The following is a 1,188-nucleotide window of genomic DNA, read 5'->3' as shown; positions in this document are numbered from 1 at the left end:
CTTTCGAGCCTATACAGCTTGGAGTAAGACAACATGCATGAAGAGGATGATGTGGACAAAATACTCATTTGCCTAATAATTCTGCACTCCCTGTAGGTCCATGTGTCAAAGGGGCAGAGCTTTTTTGGCAGCACAGGCTTTACTGCCAAGATAAGGCAAAGGGTTTGAGTGCTAAAAAAGTGATAAGTCCTTTAAAACTTTAACCTAAATTAGCAATACCACCATGCTGGATTAATTATTGTGAGAACTAGATAGGTACTGGAAATTTTCCAAGAAGGATCCCAGTCTTTCCACTGTCAGCTGCACACTTACTGTATTGTGTTTTAACTCTTCCTAGTTTCTTATCATAAACTCTTGTTTTTGTTTTTATTAATAAATCAATGAATTAAATATTTCTCTTTGTTGGTTTGTGTGATGGTCTGAATGTAGCTGTAACGCATGAATAATTAAAAGTCACATGTGTATCCTACCGATCCGTGGGCGCTTGATGAGCCGCTGCTCTAAAGATGTTACAGCAGGCCTAGAACTTTCACAACCGTCTGCAATACAGAAGCCACAGAAAACATACAGTGCATGAAAACCCTGCAGAAAAGTATAACATGCCAAAAAAATGAATGCAATAAAGTGTGTTGCAAGACGTTCAAATATTCTGTAGCTACACCTCTTAAACCTTCCTATCAGTTTTGAAATGATCTACACACCAATAATGCAAAAAAATAAAATGCTGGGGGAATCCCAAAGTGAAACGAACGAATAAGTCACGTACATTTTTTGATACATGCAAACCTATTTACAACAATCTTAAGCTTTTGGTTTCACTTTTCCTCTGAGTGTGTTTTCTTTGAGCCTTTACTGTAAACTAAACTGAGCTAATACAAGTGATTGCTGAAATAAATGAGAAAAATTAAAAAACTAATTTAAGCTTTTCTAAAAAGAGAAAGAAAGAGGCATAACTATTGAGTGGCTGTAGAATTGTTATAGTGGTATTGTCACCATCAGGGTAGTAGAGGTGGGAATCACCATACATCCCACAACACGATATTATCACAATACTTAACGCACGATATGATATTATTGCAATTTTTTAAAGAGATTTGTGATATTCAGATTCTGTACATAAAGGTAAACCTTATCAATATTCATTTTATCTAATATCAAAGTCTCACACTCAGTCTTTCTCTCATTTCA

At 35.6% G+C, this 1,188-nt stretch overlaps 1 protein-coding gene across 1 annotated transcript in view; it reads right to left on the bottom strand.

Moving 5' to 3' along the window:
* Nucleotides 1–1,188, bottom strand: part of nlrc5 (NLR family, CARD domain containing 5) — a 37,869-nt gene that overhangs the window by 32,389 nt on the left and 4,292 nt on the right. The window contains exon 4 of the mRNA XM_005750658.2: nucleotides 471–539. Within this exon, the coding sequence (XP_005750715.1) occupies nucleotides 471–539 (69 nt within the window). The remainder of the gene's footprint in view (nucleotides 1–470; nucleotides 540–1,188) is intronic.

This window comes from Pundamilia nyererei, unplaced genomic scaffold (assembly GCF_000239375.1).
Source record: "Pundamilia nyererei isolate P.nyererei 1_Seehausen unplaced genomic scaffold, PunNye1.0 scaffold00283, whole genome shotgun sequence".
Lineage (NCBI taxonomy): Eukaryota > Metazoa > Chordata > Actinopteri > Cichliformes > Cichlidae > Pundamilia > Pundamilia nyererei.
The sequence above is the reverse complement of the archived record's forward strand: the minus strand, read 5'-3'. Positions and strand labels throughout refer to the sequence as shown.